The sequence below is a fragment of the Euleptes europaea genome, chromosome 7 (genome assembly GCF_029931775.1).
Source record: "Euleptes europaea isolate rEulEur1 chromosome 7, rEulEur1.hap1, whole genome shotgun sequence".
In the NCBI taxonomy this organism is placed as follows: Eukaryota; Metazoa; Chordata; class Lepidosauria; order Squamata; family Sphaerodactylidae; genus Euleptes; species Euleptes europaea.
Window position 1 is genome coordinate 8,692,973 of NC_079318.1, and position 14,745 is coordinate 8,707,717.

The 14,745-nt window shown below is 43.6% G+C and overlaps 1 protein-coding gene across 2 annotated transcripts in view; it reads left to right on the plus strand.

Annotated features, from left to right (window-relative positions):
- The window catches only part of STXBP5 (syntaxin binding protein 5), a 210,609-nt gene that overhangs the window by 168,367 nt on the left and 27,497 nt on the right, over positions 1 to 14,745 (plus strand). The window contains exons 20-21 of one of the 2 annotated variants that reach the window (XM_056852557.1): positions 6,319 to 6,378; positions 6,476 to 6,523. The exons of the other annotated variant lie outside the window; for it this stretch is intronic. Coding sequence (XP_056708535.1) covers positions 6,319 to 6,378; positions 6,476 to 6,523 — 108 coding nt within the window. The remainder of the gene's footprint in view (positions 1 to 6,318; positions 6,379 to 6,475; positions 6,524 to 14,745) is intronic. 2 annotated transcript variants of the gene reach the window in all.

Genomic DNA, 14,745 nt, shown 5'->3' on the forward strand with positions numbered 1-14,745 from the left:
TTCTTGCAGATTGATCATTGTTTACTGTGTTTATAAAATGACTTTCCAATAGAAATTTCAGTGCAAAACATTATATGTTTTTATTTCTTGAAATTCCCAGATTAAGAGATGATATTGTTTGTGGTAGAAACATGGGCTTCATATTTGTTAGTCTCAATTGCAAATATAAATTTATAAAGTCACATTTTTTCTCTGCTACTTTTTTAGAATCATAGTGCATTTTATTTAATGGGGGATTTGGCAGGGAGTGTTCCTTTTTATATTAATAAGTAGGGCTGTCAATTCGGTTCGGTCCGAACTGAAAATCAACCGAATTTCCCCTGATTCGGTGATTTTCAGTTTGGACGGATCCGAACTCAAATCTGGCGGGCAACCGGGGGGGCCGAATTCAGCGAGTTCGGGAGTTCGCGAATAAATTCGGCCAATTCGGCCCCCCCTTCAGGGGAGCCCGCTGAAAGGCGCGGGCTGCCCTTTAAACTGATCTGCGCCTCCCAGCTGGGAGGCTCAGATCAGTTTAAAGGGCAGCCCGCCTCCCTTCAGCGGGCTCCGCTGAAGGGAGGCGGGCTGTCGTTTAAACTCATCTGTGCCTCCCGGCCGGGAGGCACAGATGAGTTTAAAGGGCAGCCCGCCCCCCTTCAGCAGAGCCCGCTGAAGGGGGGCGGGCTACCCTTTAAACTGATCTGCGCCTCCCAGCTGGGAGGCTCAGATCAGTTTAAAGGGCCCCCGCGCCCCTTCAGGGAATCCCTGAAGGCGCGCTTCGGCCGAATTTTCCCCCGAACTCCGGATCCCCCCGAATTACCGGGGATCCGAAGCGGGGGAGTTCGGACTTCGGCACGTACCGACCCCACAAGGGTCAAATTCGGCCGAATCCGAACTGTACCGAATTTTTTTTTTGACAGCCCTATTAATAAGTAATGTTTATGGTAAAAATGCTGCAGTTCAGAAACTTCAATAAAAATAATGTTGAAAAAGAATTATAGTGACCTGAAAGTTTAATACAATGGAATTTATTGGAATATGTTTTGACAGATTACTGTCATTTCCCTCATTTTTAATGTTCTTGATTAGAGAACAATCTTGGTCTTATGCTGCTAGTCTCTGCAGCTGCTAGCTACCCTGGGCCTACGTATTAATGGGGAAGAAGTCTCACCCATGTCATATCAGAACTCTACCATTCATTTGGGCAGTGCTTAGCTGTGATGGTATTTCCATCACTGGACAAAGCCCATACACTGGTCCAGCTTGCAACTACATTCATACAATACTCTTTCCAGTCACCTTTTGGTGTCTAGAGGCTCCTGGGCCTCATGGCTGCATCCACTGTGGTTTACAATATGCCAGAGATCACGTGAAGTCACTTCAAACCTGGTAGAATTGCATCCTCTGCCCATTGCAAGACTTCACAGGCATGTGCCTTCTCCTTTCAACACCTGTTTGCAGGAGTCTAACATAGCAGACAATCCTTTGCTGTGGCAACTATGCCATCAGTCAGCTATGGCTGCAGAAGGAAAAAATGTTCCACATGAAGTATTTGGAGCTCCTGGCAGTTCTCAAATCACTGCTTTTCTCACAAAGCTGCAGGTCAAAGTAGTACAGGTGGCTGCCAAATAGTCTGTCAGCAGGCAAGATGGCACAGCCTCCATGATTCTGTTCTACCTTACCTGCAGCTTCTGAGCACAGGTGCATCATGCATGCAGTAGTACATTTTGCTAGCAAAGACAATATCCTTTCAGACTCCCTCAGACACATGCGGCCATGGCTCTCTGGAGGCCTCTTACCTCCATTTTTCCATAGATGGGGCATGCCAGACAACAACCTATTTCCCTCATTCAACAAGTCAGCCATTATTTCAGCAGCATGGGAACAGGAAATCAGCTGTGGTATATCTTTCTACCTGTTCCACTCAGCAAGAAGGTCAGCAAACTACCTTAGGAAATCATGAACTGATTGCTCTGTTCTGACCAAGGCAGCCCTGGTTTACCAAGGTTCTCCTCCTTGCTCACAAGCCTCCTTTACACAGACCCAAGGCAAATGACCTCCTGTTACAGAATCACAGCAGGATTTTTCATATAACCAAACTGAGTCTGGTGACAAGAAGACAGTTCAGGGTATTCTCCTTATGTGTTGTGACAGAGATACTCTAGAATGAAAAAAAAGCCTTTTCCTGGTCATTCTTATGACAGGAAGTGGCAATGGCTTTGTCTACTCAACTGTGCTGAGGGATGTGACTCCCTCACCTGTTCCATCACCTCGATCCCTGAATACCTGTTGCATCCTCAAAGAGATAGGATATTCTTCCCTGAGAGTGCATCAACTACTTTTTCAACTGTAAGATCACACCTGGAAGGCCAGTTTCTCTTCATCTAATCCATAGCAAAGCCTTGCTGGGCTTTTCCCAACTTATTTGTTTGTTTATTGTTTAAAACATTTTAATGCTACCTTTCCACAACTCAGGGTCCCCAAGATGGCAAACATTAAAACATTTCAAATATTAAACAATTTTAATCCTCTACCTTCATGGGGCCTGCAGGTTCTTTGTTAATTAATGAAAAAGACCTTTGCTGGGAGAGCACTGCCATTTTATCTTGACAGGATAGCCCCAGTTCAGGATACACCCTGCCCTATTTATTGTTGTCTTGACAAGCATCAAAAAGTCTCTCTACAACACATCAACCACAGTGTGTTAACCATCATGAATACCTGCTACAAATTGGCTTTTAAGCCATCCCCAGAGACTGGGTACATTCTGCCAGAGTTGGAAGAAAAAAAAGGGGAATGAAACCCAACCTAAAAACAAAAGCTGGGTACCCAGGTTGATATCTGCACACAAAATATATGAGAGACTTATACTAACCAGTACTACAAGGAGCCCCGTGGCGCAGAGTGTTAAGCTGCAGTACTGCAGTCAAAAGCTCTTCTCACGACCTGAGTTCGATCCCGACGGAAGTCGGTTTCAGGTAGCCGGCTCAAGGTCGACTCAGCCTTCCATCCTTACGAGGTCGATCAAATGAGTACCCAGCTTGCTGGGGGTAAAGGGAAGATGACTGGGGAAGGCACTGGCAAACCACCCCGTAAACAAAGTCTGCCTAGAAAACGTCGGGATGTGACGTCTCCCCATGGGTCAGGAATGACCCGGTGCTTGCACAGGGGACCTTTACCTTTACTACAACAACAACCTAATATACCAGTTATTTGAATAATTGAGAATAAACTTTACAACAACCTAAAAACAAAAGCTTCACCAGGTTGATATCTGCACACATAATATAAAAGAGACTTATACTAACCAGTACTACAACAACAACCCAATATACCAGTTGTTTGAATAATTGAGAATAAACTTTACAACATATTCACTTACCTGGTTGGGTTTTAAACTGTTTGTATTTGCATTTGCTTACATCATTGTATTTCTATATATGTGTGCAGACTTAAGAAAAGGTTTTAACTAACCACTGATGAAGGCCCTAGAGGCCGAAACGCGTTTGGGTTTGTGGTTATAGATATCAACCTAAGTTTTGCCATTGTGCTATTTTAATGCTTTTAAAGAATTTTAAATTTTGCATAGCGCTTCTAATAAATTATATTTGTAATATTTCTACGTAGACTTATATAAATCTTCCTCTCACCCAACCTCTGGTACCCAGCTACATTCTCTCAGACCCATCTTGTATCATTCCTCATACCCTGCCAGAAATTTTGTTAGTGTTGAAGGTGCTACTGGACTCTTTCTCTTTTCTAATGCTTAACTTTAGATTGCCTTGTATAGTTGCTAGAAATAAAGGGCAGCTAAAGGATTATTTTAAAACCATGTCTTATAAACATTTTCAGTCATTGTTTTGAACTGATTTTCCCAGTTTTTCCCAAGAATCCAGTTTTCCATTGGGATTTTCCAAGGTTTTTTGGGGGGAGAAAGGAAAATGTTTCCCCATTTTTTCCTTTGTCCCAGGACTTCATGTCTCCAGTTATCCATTATGGTCCCCCCTGCTGTTTTTACCATATCAATGAACATGCTAGATTTCGTTCATCTTCCTAATGGGATGTGCAGTTCCTCATGGGAACTGTGTGTGTCAGCAGTTTAGGTGAAGAACTAATTTTTCTTCTAGTCCAAGATTTTTTCTTCAGGCTTTTTTCCTGCCTTCCAGCACGTGATATGTTCTTTGCCACTGTGGAGAGAGGTTGCACAGTCATTGTTCATCAGGTAGTGGGCTGTGCAGTCACACATCCCTCCCTTCCCGTCCCTCTGTGAGCTCTTTTTTCATCTGTGCATTCTCTGGCAGCGTCTCTAAATTGAGGGATGGGCATACACACCTTCCCTTATCAAGTGCCAGTGGTGGAGGAAAAGTCTGGAGGAGGCAGGAGAGTGCTTTGTACTTGAAGAAAAATTAGCTGTTTATTTCTATGGTTGGCCTGTACCTTACACACACAGGTGTGAGTAAACAGGTAAGTGCAATAAGGTTTTATTGTGCAAGTAAATCTTTGGTAACTGCTACAATACCTTTAATACTAGCATAATGCCACTTTATTCACACAAACCAAACAATCACAAAATAATGAGCACATGTTTTTGAGTTCCTTATGACACTTCATCAGGCTAGAAGTTGAATACAAAATATAGAGGGAGCTGTTTTGATGCACATTGGAGGAAGTCAAAATCTGCAGGTTGTAAAGGTAAATTCTTAAAATGTGATTAGGAGGTGCAGCACAGGAGCCCTATGGCACAGAGTGTTAAGCTGCAGTACTGCAGTCAAAAGCTCTGCTCACGACCTGAGTTCGATCCCAATGGAAGTCGCTTTTGGGTAGCCGGCTCAAGGTTGACTCAGCCTTCCATCCTTCCGAGGTCGGTGAAATGAATACCCAGCTTGCTGGGGGTAAAGGGAAGATGACTGGGGAAGGCACTGGCAAACCACCCCGTAAACAAAGTCTGCCTTGGAAATGTCAGAATGTGACATCACCCCATGGGTCAGGAATGAGCCGGTGCTTGCACAGAGGACCTTTACCTTTTTAGGAGGTGCTGCACACTAATTAGATTACATGGTGCTGGGTGGAAGATGGACTTCAGTATGCTTGAGAGTCTCCTTGGATGGAGAAGCAAAAGGAGAGGGAGGCCCTTCCTTTGATGTACTGCTGTCTTGTTTATTTTCAAAGGGAGGCTGTAAGTTGGTATATCAGAAAAAGCTGCACGTGTTTGGGATTGATTAAGATTTGGATGACTTTAAGATCTCCTGTCAAAATAAATAAATTTTATTTCCATATTTGTGGTAAAAGAATATAAGTTCTGACTATTCAAAGGTCTATCCAGTCCAGCACATTTTCCTCGGCATCGGTCAGTCAGATTTCCCTGAGGAATCTTAAGCAAAACAAGATAGAAAAAGTCATGCCCCCTTGGTTTCTTATGAAATCTGTAATCAAATGAATACTTTTTCTAAGCATGGTATAGCATTGCAGTAGATCCATAACTTGGAAAGGACAAGATTGTACTAGGTGAAATTTATACTACTTGTCCTAATCTACTCCCATTTGCAATCCTATTTCACTCTTAGCTGGTTTGTGAGGCTGAGGATGTTAGGTATTCATTTCCCCCCTCATATTCTCCTTCTCCTGTCTATTTCTAAAGCAGATGTAAATGTAAATACAGCAAGGCAGGAATTTCTTCAGATGAAAAGTTACACTTCACAGGTGAAACAAAAAGCACACTTAATGAGTGTATTTTAATCTGAAATTAACTCAGTATGTGAAAATTAACATTAAAATATGAGTTATTATGTCTCTTTAAGCTGGCTTGGCTCTTGAGCTTTTCAATTAATCTGGACAAGTGCAGTCTTACCACAGCGTATTATGTTTCCAAAAGTCAGAAGTAAACACCTACTCTCCTGGTTGCATGATACCTTTCACTAGAAATTGGTGGGATTAAGATTAATAGAGTGCAAAAGTAAACCATGCACTGCAGTTTATGGTGATGCATTATAGATATGGAAGAGTCAGATATCTATCTGTGTATAAGTAGATGTGGCCATGGACACTCTGGGCATGTCAAACTGGAAAGTAGAGGAGAGGGTCTCTGCCAACAGAAATTCCTTACCTTTTGTATAACAAAAAAGTTTGGAATCTATAAATCATTGTTACTATCTGAAGTTGTCTTGGTGGTGGTACTTGGGAATGTTGCTGTCATTGTATATGATACCAGTTATGTCTACAGCGTCTTAGTCCTTAATGTGGTAGTCTGTCATAATGCTTCATGTTTATATTTTGCATGTATTCTTTTTGTGTGAATATCCATTTTCTATGCCCATGTCATTCTTGTCTTCACTCATGTAGGTTCTGGTTCTCCCATCAATTCTGATGATGATCAAAAAATGAATAATTTTATAGAAAAGGGTACAGTATTTTTATTCTTAAGAGAAAGTTCTTTTAATTAGTTCACCTTTCAGTACACGTATAGATTGACATTTTTGTATCAAAATATTATTTGCAGTGAAGACCAAAAGCAGAAAGTTTTCCAAGATGGTAGCCAGTGATATAGGTAGGAACTAGAAAATTATCCTTTGCTCCTTATCCAGTACCTTATTCTATGCAGCGCTTAACCCAACAGTGAAACAAGGCAAGCTGCGTTGCATTCTTTGTTCAATTAACATTCTCCTAACCAATGTGGTGATCCTGTGGGCTGCTTCTCTGCTAATATATTGGGCTTATTAATTAACACAATTAAGCAGACTGGGGTCTTAATTTTCTCTAATTGTGTATATGCATCCCTCTACGTATGAGTTGGGTTCTATGGTATTGAAAGGGTTCAATCCTGTATGTATTGCCACATAAACACATCTTAACACCAATTCTTTAAACCTGGTTTTGCTGGAGTGATAGAGATTTTCACTTGTTAGGAAAATTTTTTTTCACATTTTTAATCTTAATATGTGTTAGTAGTGTTGCTAACTAACCTATGATGCTTGAAAAGTTCTAAATGATTTATTGAACATAAGTTTGCAGTGCATGCACAAGGTGGATTGAACCCTTCTATGGTAAGAACATAAATATGGTGAATGATGAATTAATACATAGAACACTAAGGAATAATTTCTTGCTTGGGTATTGTTAACTTGTTATAATATTTGTTAAACATATCCATCTTCTGTTTAAATAGAAATTGTATTTTGTTGCAGTTTTTTCTGTTTATCACTGCTGTTAGGAATAGACATTAACTCTATTTCCTACAGATGTAAGAATATATATTTACTAAATAATGGTGGCCTATATCCCTTTTACCCTGGCAGGCTTACAGAATGCTATCTAATAAAATGATATTTCTTGATCACATTTATGTTTTAATATCCTTATTTAATTTGCCATCATGTTGCAAGTGTCAAAAGACATTTTATACATTTAATTCTAAATGGAGTGAAATTTATCAACAGGTCTGGTAATAAAAAGCTACAGTGAAGGAATTAGAATAAAATATTGTATTTGTGCATTATTGATATTTATTAACCTAGAGCTCAGCAGAGTATCTGGCTAATTATTTGTACTACAATAGGCATTTGAAGGAGCATACCTTTACATTAAGCCTTGTAGATAAAATAGTCTCCTAGAATTGTATTTCATATAAAACCATAATGAATAACACATGGTTCAGTGCCTAAAGCAACTAGACTAAGTACCGTATATACTCACATATAAGCCGACCCGGGTATAAACCGAGGTGCCTAATTTCACCCCAAAATGGGGAAAAATTAGGCACCGGTGTATAAGCCAAGGGTCAGCTTATACAACCCCCGGGTCGCCCTCCCGCCCGGCCTCCCAGGCCCTCCAGACCCACCCCGGCCCCAGCGCCACCCTAGGGGGGGAGGGGGAAGAGCCCCTGAACCCCCTACTTACCGGGAGAGGCGGCGATCAGCTGGCAGTGGCGGCCCCCCCCCCCGGTGCGCAGGAGGCCCAGCAGGCCGCTCCTGGCCAGGGGGAAGGCACGCTGGAGGCGGCGGCGGCGGCCCCCCCCGGCGCACAGGAGGCCTAGCAGGCCGCTCCTGGCCCGGGGGAAGGTGCGCTGGAGGCGGCGGAGGCCTGCTGGGCCTCCCCCCCCGGCGCGCAGGAGGCCCAGCAGGCCACTCCTGGCCCAGGGGAAGGTGCGCTGGAGGTGGCGGCCGCAGCCCCCCCCCCCCAGCACACAGGACGCCCAGCAGGCCGCTCCTGGCCCGGGGGAAGGCGCGCTGGAGGTGGAAGCGGGGGCCCCCCCCGGCGCGCAGGAGGCCCAGCAGGCTGCTCCTGGCCCCGGGGAAGGCGCGCTGGAGGCTGTGGTGGTGGTAAGTTTCCCCCCACTCCCTCCACCTACTGTATTGACCCGTGAATAGGCCGAGTTGGGATTTTTCAGCCCTTTTTTGGGGGCTGAAAAACTCGGCCTATACGCGAGTATATACGGTAATATTTTATATAACACATTAATACATTATCTTAGATCGTTAAGGATTGATATACTATCAATCTCTTCTGATTCCCATTTCTTTCTGACTGGATCCCATTCTGTTGTGATAACATTGGACAGAATCATATGGGCTGGAGGATGATGTGGGAAGGTTTCCACTACCAGGACCACTAGTTCACAGGGAGATGAGGAACGAATGTGATACTGCTCCAGTAAAGCTGTCTGCGCCATATAGTTTAATAATTCCAATGTTAACAGAATAGCGAGAGATTCAGATACAAAGAACTAGCATCCGTGCTGTTTTCTTATGGGACTAAAGAAATTAAGAAAGCAAAAGATAATCACTGAGAAATTTCCATGTAACAAGTACTGTCTCATACTGTGGAGGAGGGTGATTACTCCCATTGGATCTGGAGGCAGGGCTTAGCTCCAGCATTCTTTCTTCTGTGGTGGGAAGGAATCCCTACTCAGCTCACTTTCTGCCCCACGAAGAAGAACAGGGTGTTATGGAAGCTCTGATACCAAGAACTGTTAGGGCTTTATAATTTCTTATTCTCTTACGTTTTGGCACAAATATCCTAGAACCCACCGAACCCAGACCTAAGAAAGTAGAAGAAGAAGCTATGCCCAGCATCAATCTCACTATCCCTTATATTCCCCCTCTCCTTTCCATTTAAAAGCAGTTGGAAGGTGAGAAAAGGGGAAGAGGGTCAATGGAATCCAATTGGGTAGTCTACCTAGCAATTCTGCTTACTAATCTATACAAAGTACATAATTCTACAGCTTGCAGAGTCTCTCAGCTGCCTAATGAAGCCTATCAGTCTCAAGGCCAAAGAAAGAAGATAGTAGTGCCAAAGAGAGACTTTATGGCATTAGAGCATTCTTAAAATAAGCTATTCCTTCATAAGGATGTCCAACCTGCACTCCACAAAATTCTATGATTGCTAGAAGTGCATGAGGAAAGTGAAGGGTACTCCTACATTTTCCACATATAAGAGCCAAATGAGCAACTTTCTAGGGAAAGGCCAGGTAAACAGTGCCCCCAACTTCCTTCCAGAAGTCTTTGAATCTGAAATGAAAAGCGACTGGGCTACTGTACTGGTGAACACATCCGTGAGAGGCCTTGTCAAGAAATGCCACCCAGCAATCAGTTCAGTGACCACAAGTGCAGAGAGCAAGAGTTTCACCCCTTTCAGTCCTAAAGAAGTCCCTTTTGATTTCAAGACTTCAAAAGGCCTTCCTGGAACAAACAGAGAGGCTTTAATAGGACTATTTCATAGCATCCTAATTAATCCCACCTCATCAGAAATTATCAGCATTGCAGTTGATACCATGCAGCTCCATGTGGGCCAGCTTCATCTATTCCAGGTAGCATGAATCTAGTCCTCCATGCACCACTGGATCAGAGACACCATCCAAAGAGGTTATTCCACAGAGCTTACAGAGTTTATTGCATCTCCAAAGTCAACCAGAAGAACTTCAATCAGCCCTGGACATTATTAAGCACCCAAGGAACATAATTTATTATTTATTTAGAAAATATCTATTCTGCCGTTCCAAAGAAACCTACATGGGACTGCGCATGCGCAGGCCGACCACGGAGAAGAAATTCTTAAGTTTCTAGAAGCATTGTCTCCACTGAATGCTGCCCCTCCCCTCAGTCTTATGCTGCATTTTCCCACCCTTATTGTAGCATGACTGAAAGGGAGGAAGCGCTCTTCCCTCAGTTCTCCTTCTGCAGCCGCGGAGAGAGGATGCACTTGTTTTGGCTCTGTTGTTCATCAGTGTTCTTTTCCTGAGGAGAAATGGAAGAAAAATGTAAGAAAAGGGCCCTGTTTAAAAAGTGCAAGAAATGCAGCACTAAGATGGCCCAAAATGATGCCGATACAAAATGCCTAATGTGTTTAGGTGAAGGGAATATAACATCTGCTTGGCCCGCCTGAAAGCATCTCTTTGGGAAATGTCCCTTGGGGCTACCAACGCTTCGGAGGGAGCGGGGAAGAAAGATTGATCTCCATCGGTGATTTCGGTCCCAGTTGCTTCCATGTCTGCTGCACCCTGGTGATGTCTGAGACGTGGGCATTATCTGAACCACCAGTAAAAAAGGGGGGGGAAAGGCCTAAACAAGGTAGCTCAGAAAGTTAAGAAAAAAACTCCATTTCCATTGATGTAAAAGGAGTCGGCTCGGCACTGATCACCGTCACTTGTGCCTTGGCACCAACACTCTGACACCGAGCGAGTTACCGAGAGGGTGCAGTGCACCATCGCCTTGCCACCAGTACACTCCAGAGCACAAGACTAACCCATTGCTGTCAAGTGCTTATCAGATGTCACTTTATCAGAGGAGTCTGTCTCGATCCCCCCACCGGAGCCGATCTCCCTGGCGTTGAGACCATTCGCCATCTGTATGTGGTGCGCATACCGACGTTGAACGCCGTGCCCAACAGTATTCTCGAAGCCGAGAACACTGTTGCCTTCGCGGGGAGGACAAATATCATCATCATCGGAGGATGATGTTGTGGAAGTGCCAGCTCCGTTGTTGAGTAGCAGTAGAGTGCGGGGATTGCCTCACCGTCAAGGCATTCATGACAGGGAATACAGCCACCACTGATACCCCTACACCTTATCCATGTATGTCACCTTGGGGCGCCAGTGACCCACTCAACCTGGCTCCTGCAAAATCATCGAAGTTAACGGAGGGAGATAAGCCCTGTCATGGATCATCAAGGTCAAGAGCTCAAGACTCTCTAGTAGCCCAAGATCCATTGCCTTCGGAGTCAAAAGAAGGGTTGCAGCAAGACTCAGGTGAGGAAGTGGACACTACCTCCATGCCATCCCTGAATGAAGTGGTTAGGGATTGTACCCCTATCTCTCCCACAGAGGACATGAAACTACTCTGAGAAATTAATGGCAAGAGCCCTAAATATAGAGTGACTGACCTGGGTCCAGTTGACCCCATCATGGATTTTCTTTACACTTCTGACCCTGGGCCTGCTACCTTACCAGTGATTAAGGGTGTAATGGATATCATCAACATTAATTGTGCTAGGCTAGCCTTGGGGGCTTCATCCACCAAGAAAGTGGAGAATTTATATAAAATTAGGCAGGAAGGCTGAGTTTTTGTTTTACCACCCGGCTGCCAATTCTATGGAGGTAGAAATTTTGCCTGGAAGAGACAGCAAGGTCCCACTCATCCCCTCAGGATAGGGAGGGACATAAGCTGGACACTCTATGGCATAACATTTATACATCTGGTGTGCTTAGCCTTTGAATCTCAAACTTTTTGGCCATAATGGGAAAGTATCAGTACTTTCTCTGGGAAAGAATGACACAGTACATTGATAACCTCGATGACAACAAGAAGACCTTGGCAAAAGTCTTGCAAATGGAGGAAATGAGGCTAGGAAGGCAGCAGGTCAGCGCATCAAGACATGTAGCAGATAGCTGCAGTAAGACCATGGACTCCTCTGTTGTGCTCAGGAGGCATGACACAAGGTCCAGAGTTGAAGACCTTCCCTTAGAAGGTCAAACATTATTTTGTGATCAGACCAATACATTCTTAGACAGACTCGGGAAGAGCAAGTCCTCAGTGAAATCTTCACTCCTGTAAACAGAGGTACTTCCGCGTCATGGCCATCAATAACAGCTGCTATATAGGTATCACACTCCACAATACCAGCAGCAACCCCAGCATCGCCCAGCCTTCCCTGCTCCTCAGCAGAAGAAATTCCTTCCCAGATCGAGGGCCAGAAAGCAGGCCCAGTCTCCTCAAGGTCGCACTTCTATGGGGAAAATGGCATGACTGGCATGTGATAATGTTCTTGGGGACAGATTATCCAGGTTTTTTGCTGAATGGCAAAAAGTTGCAGATGAGTCTTGGGTTCTTACCATATTAAAAACCGGTTACTTCTTGGAATTTCGGTCTTTGCCTCCTTACCTTCCTCCTGTCTTTTCAGTTTTAAAGGCCATTCTGCTCATGCGGGAGGAAGTGACGGACCTATTATCCAAAGGGGCCATTAGATGGGTGCACCCTTATGATGTGGAAAGGGGTTATTACTCCTTTTATTTCTTAATAGACAAGGAGGGAGGCAGTAGAAGGCCTATTCTAGAGCTAAGGGGTCTGAACAAGTACTTTTGGGCCTGGAAGTTTAGAATGCTGTTATTGGCTGAAGTAATCCTTCTGCTAGAACAAGGGATGTGGTTTGTAGCCTTTGACTTTAACGACACATACTTCCACATTTCAGTTCATGAGGAATGTAAGAGATACCTCAGATTTGTATGTGATGATCAGCATTATGAGTTCAACCCTTTGGGTTGGCTACAGAGCCAAGGGTTTCTACAAAGTGCCTTGCCTCAGTGGTAGCTCATTTGACTCTAGAGGGATGTTTGGACAACTGGTTGTTTGTAGGAGATTCTGGACAAGCCTTAGAAGACCAGGTCATTCAAGCAATCAACACTTTGCAGGTCCTAGGCCTGGTCATTAACTATAAGAAATCCAAGTTGCATCCTACTCAAGATAATTGAATTTATTCAGAATATGCAATGATGGCAAAGTTGACAAATCTAGTGAATAAAAGATCCAGTGAAGAGTTTAAAAAATTGGGAACTGTATCACTTATATGTTATGTATGGCTTGTTTGAATAGTGAGAAAACTGGCTACCTTTTAGGATCTCGTATTACATAAATTTGTTATTAGAAATAAATTCTAGTATTGGGGATGTTTATGTGTAGATATAACAGTATATGAGTAAGGTTTTTAATTCCCCTGGGAGGGGAATATAAAATGGTAGTAATTATAGATGGATAGGGGACCAAGACATAAGATTAAGGTAAAGTATAAATATAATGATTGTAAGGTTATTATAATAAGGCTGTTAATAATTAATAGTACAGTAGATTTTTGTTAGAGGAATTCATAATGAAATCAAATGTTTTATGTGCATCCTAAAAAAGTGTGTATTGGTTTACTGTAGTGTGTGGCATGTGGTTGGTTGTGTTGTCTATTTGATATTGTATGTATTGTAATTTTAGTTTGTAACATTTTGTGTGAAAAATAAAAATTTGTTTTTAAAAAAGATATTGAATTTATTGGGGCACAGTTGGATTCGGTTTCTGGTAGGACATTCCTCCCTATTCAGCAGATCCAAGCCATTCAGACTCTTGGCAATTTAACAACAATAGATCCCAAGCAGCAATTCGTATACAGAAGCTGCTGGAGCTCATGGCCTCTACCACCATGGTAGTTTCCCTTTCCTTGGCTGTACATTTGGCCTTTGCAAAACTGGTTCTTATGTAAATTCACTCCCAATGTGGCCCCTCAGTGCAAACGATTGTTTTTCCCCAGGGTGGTGATCACATGCTTACAGTTGTGGTCCTCAGAGGAAAATTTGTCTGAAGGGGTCCCCTTCCAAATTCCCCATCCTCAGGTACACCTTTTCACAGATGCGTCACTATCAGAATGGAGAGTGCGTAAGGGTTTGCATGCCCAAGGTCACCATCAGAGTCTAAACTGCATATCAATTTGTTGGAGCTGTGGATCATTAGATTTGCTCTTGTTTCCTTTTCAGCTGTGGTTGCAGGAAGAACAGTTCAAACAGTGACAGACAACATCAGTGCAAAAGTCTATATTGCCAGACAAAGGGGCACAGGGTTGGTTGCTCTATGCAGGGAAGCCTCATAAGCATGGCAACATTAGCAGCCATACATATTGCAGGCCAAAACAGTGTTGTCACCAATGCCCTAAGGCGACAGCTGGACGATCAGCATGTATGGTGCCTCCATTTCAAATACTTAGTTGCGTTTTTGAGGTGTGCACACCAGAAATCAATCTGTTTGCTACACAGCAGAACGCCAGGTGTCCCTGATACTGTTCCAGAGCTGCTATGGGAGGTCAGTCCCGAGGGTACAAGTTCCAGTACAAATGGACGGGCATTCTTCTACATGTTCCCTCCATTCCCCCTGTTGAACAGGGTCATAGCAAAAATCAAGGTGGACAGATCCTACTGTATTCTCATCATAAGACCATAAGAAAAGCCCTGCTGGATCAGACCAAGGCCCATCAAGTCCAGCAGTCTGTTCACACAGCCAACCAAGTACCTCTAGGAAGCCCCCAAACAAGACGACTGCAGCAGCACCATCCTGCCTGTGTCCCACAGCACCTAATAGATTCGGCATGCTCCTCTGATCCTGGTGAGATAGGTATGCATCACGACTACTATCCATTTTAACTAGTAGCCATGAATACCCCTTTCCTCCATGAACATGTGCACTCCCCTCTTAAAGCCTTCCAGGTTGGCAGCCATCACCACCTTTTGGGGCAGGGAGTCCCACA